Source organism: Mandrillus leucophaeus, unplaced genomic scaffold (genome assembly GCF_000951045.1).
Source record: "Mandrillus leucophaeus isolate KB7577 unplaced genomic scaffold, Mleu.le_1.0 Scaffold1, whole genome shotgun sequence".
NCBI lineage: Eukaryota > Metazoa > Chordata > Mammalia > Primates > Cercopithecidae > Mandrillus > Mandrillus leucophaeus.
In genome coordinates, this window is record NW_012098097.1 from 9,123,440 (window position 1) to 9,126,991 (window position 3,552).

The 3,552-nt window shown below is 41.7% G+C and overlaps 1 protein-coding gene across 4 annotated transcripts in view; it reads right to left on the reverse strand.

Moving 5' to 3' along the window:
* The window catches only part of ACOX1 (acyl-CoA oxidase 1, palmitoyl), a 40,350-nt gene that overhangs the window by 17,949 nt on the left and 18,849 nt on the right, over window positions 1-3,552 (reverse strand). For 3 of the 4 annotated variants that reach the window (XM_011981835.1, XM_011981757.1, XM_011981996.1), the window contains 2 exons: window positions 2,778-2,938; window positions 480-587 (listed from right to left, as the gene is read on the reverse strand). In XM_011981835.1, coding sequence (XP_011837225.1) covers window positions 480-587; window positions 2,778-2,938 — 269 coding nt within the window. The remainder of the gene's footprint in view (window positions 1-479; window positions 588-2,777; window positions 2,939-3,552) is intronic. The other variant, XM_011981920.1, reaches the window with a different exon arrangement.

Here is a 3,552-nt window from a genome sequence, read left to right on the forward strand (position 1 = left end):
ACACACACACACACACACACACACACCTCTCTCTGTCTATACACACACACACACATACACATACACACACACACACACACAACCACACACATATATTGTTTGTTGGGTTGTTTTTGAGACAGAGTCTTGCTGCGATGCCCAGGTTGGAGTGCAGTGGTACAATCTTGGCTCACTGCAATCTTTCCGGGTTCAAGTGATTCTCCTGCCTCAGCCTCCCAAGTAGCTGGGACTACAGGTGTGCACCACCACACCCAGCTAATTTTAGTATTTTTAGTAGAGACAGGGTTTCAGCATATTAACCAGGCTGGTCTTGAATTCCTTACCTCAAGTGATCCACCCACCTCAGCCTCCTGAAGTGTTAGGATTACAGGCGTGAAACCACCAAGCCTGGCCGACGTTCTCATAAAAGCTCTACATTCTAAGCAAAATCTCATGACAAACCTTCAAAACATCCAATAAATGATGAAAAATTCACTTACGTCCACCAGGCCACCATTTAATGGAGGTCACAGTAGGACTGTTGAGAATGAACTCCTGGGTTTCAGGGTCATATGTGGCTGTGGTTTCCAAGCCTCGAAGGTGAGTTCCTAAGGAGATAAATTACACTGACTTCAGTTAAGAGATGGGGAAAAAAATACGCACAAGGAAAAATTTCCTACACAGTCCTTTAAACTCTTATATCTCAGAGAAAAACAAAATCTAACAAAAAACACCAATAGATGAGCTACAACTGGTTGACAACCAAGACACTGAATTTCCCATGCTATCTGATGGTTTTCCATTAAGTTGAAAATCTAAGTGCCATGCATGTTCCATTTCTGTATTTGATTTGTTACATTTATTTACAGCAACTGAAAGAAAATATAAAGGCAACTTAGAATCACATTTTTAAGATCACAATATATGAATTTAACAGGGATGTTAACTGTCTTTTTAAACCCATCTCTGAGTTGCAAGTATGCCAATTTCAACTCATATGTATTGTGTTAACCAAACCAATTCAACATTCTCGAATTCTGTACTAATGAGAAGAATAAGATAACATGTGAGAGGAAGACATTTCAGCCAAAATTCTTATAAATTAAAAATGTATGGCTGTGCGTGGTGGCTCACGCCTGTAATCCCAGCACTTTGGGAGGCCAAGGAGGGTGGATCATGAGGTCAGGAGATCGAGACCATCCTGGCTAACACGGTGAAACCCAGTCTCTATTAAAAATACAAAAAATAGCTAGGCATTGTGGTATGCGCCTGTAGTCCCAGCTACTCAGGAGGCTGAGGCAGGAGAATTGCTTGAACCCAGGAGGCAGAGGTTGCAGTGAGCCAAGATTGTGCCACCGCACTCCAGCCTGGGCAACAGAGTGAGACTCCGTCTCAAAATAAATAGATAAATAAATAAAGTATAAAAGTATAACCATTATTGGGGAAATGACCTGGAATGTGACTTCAAAAAATTCCTAAAAAGGTCCAATAATAAGGTCTCAGTTGACCCTACAGATTTCTAATAGCAGGCCTAACTTAGTCCTAGCTGGTTCATTAATGCAGCAAGGAAGAGTTTCCAGTTTCTTATGTGTACTGGGATAGATAGGGTCTTATGTTTCAAATCTTAACATAAATATACCAAAACTATTTGAAAAGAGTTATAGAAAAATGTTCTAGGTGGCAGTCTCTACAAAACTACTGACTAAAGCAAATGTTGGGAACCTTTTACCTATCTGCTTTCATAATGCTAGACCTCATTAAACACACTTTGAAACATTTAGAAGCTTCCAAGTTGAATAACCAACTTACGTGCAATCCACAACTTTCACAGACATCTTTCATCAAAAAAGCAGCTTTTACAGAAGAGTAGATAACATTAAACAGAACAAATAAGGACGAAATGTTTTCAAAAGCACAACTGAAACAAATAGTATTCCACTTGGAGTCTCATGAAAATCCTGTAAAATACTATTCAGCACCAAATAAAAAGCAGCAGCTGTACAGAAATAAGGAGCAAGTGGCAAATACACACTAGACCAGTTTTTCTGAAATATTACAGCAGAAAAAGAGAAGCCCTAAGCAAATGAATGGCAAACATGGATTCAATTCAGAGCAGATACAAAGAGGAACAGCGGCCACCTCCAGCCCACCCAGGTGCATGAAGAAAGCAGGTGGGGGATGGAAAGATCAATGAAAGGTGGAGATAGTGTCTGAAACCAAATGCCTGCCAAGTTTGGCTTATCTTGTTTTTTTTACTCTGCAGTCAAGTCACTTGTAGAACTACTGACTGACTCAAAGTACAAATAACTCCAAGGCACAAAATGTCACACACTTCAGTTATAAGCTACTCATTTCCCTCAAGCAAATCCAAGGGTACAGGGTACACAAACTATTATTTGTGTTTCTTCTGGAACTTGTACAAGTTCATCAAGGTACCAGTAACAAAGGTAATCAGATAGTAATGAAGAAAAAAACAGTTTTGAGTTGTATATGCACACAGATTCCATACAACCTCAGTAACATTGAAAGCCACTTGGCAAATAAGACCTGACTTGTAATTCTTGACCCTCTGAAGGGGAACTATGGCATAAAAAAGACAATCGTTTTATCACTATGATAGCCTTTAACTCCCACTGACCAAAGCAGTGTTTATACCAAAACCTGAACTCTGCAAAAAGAGCTCATTTAAACAGACCACAGAACATCGACACGCCATCGATGGTACATGGTGGGCACTCCACACATGGTAAGTTCACAGGGGCCCGCCCAACCCAGAAGGTAGACTGAATACTCCATACCATGACCCATCTCTGTCTGGGCATAAGTGCCAATGATCTCCAAGTTCCAGGCGGGCATGAAGAAGCGCTCCTGCTGCTCCGCAGTTGCCTGGTGAAGCAAGGTGGGCAGGAACATGCCCAAGTGAAGATCCAGAGGCTCAGGCCGCCCTCGGTGCACAAAACTTCGAGGAAATATCAAGGATGGGCATTTGAGAGAAGAGTCATCAGGTGTGAGAGAATCAGCAATTTAAATAGAGCAAGGAAAGGAGACAAAAAAAAACTTAAGTATGAATTAGTTGCGTGCACTTAATCATAGATGGGAGCACTGTCCCTTTCTGTATTACTTTATAATTCTTGTTAATTTCCATTTTTCCGGAGTCAGCAAGGAGTACGAGGAAAGGGATTGGCTACTGATTCCAAAGTCAGTGCAGTACAAAACCACACGTCCAAGACAGAGGATCCCAGCCCAAGAATTAAATCAAAGGAAATAAAGAAAATTTGAGAGGCCAGTGCAGTGGCTCACGCCTGCAATCTCAGCACTTTGGGAGGCCAAGGCGGTCAGATCACCTTAAGTCAGGAGTTCAAGACCAGCCTGGCCAACATGACAAAACCCCGACTCTTCTAAAAATACAAAAATCAGTTAAGCATGGTGGCACCAGCCAGTAGTCCCAGCTATTTGGGAGGCTGAGGCAGGAAAATCGCTTGAACATAGGAGGCGGAGGTTGCAGTGAGCTGAGATCACGCCCACTGCATTCCAGCCTGGGTGACAGAGTGAGATTCTGTCTCAAAAAAAAAA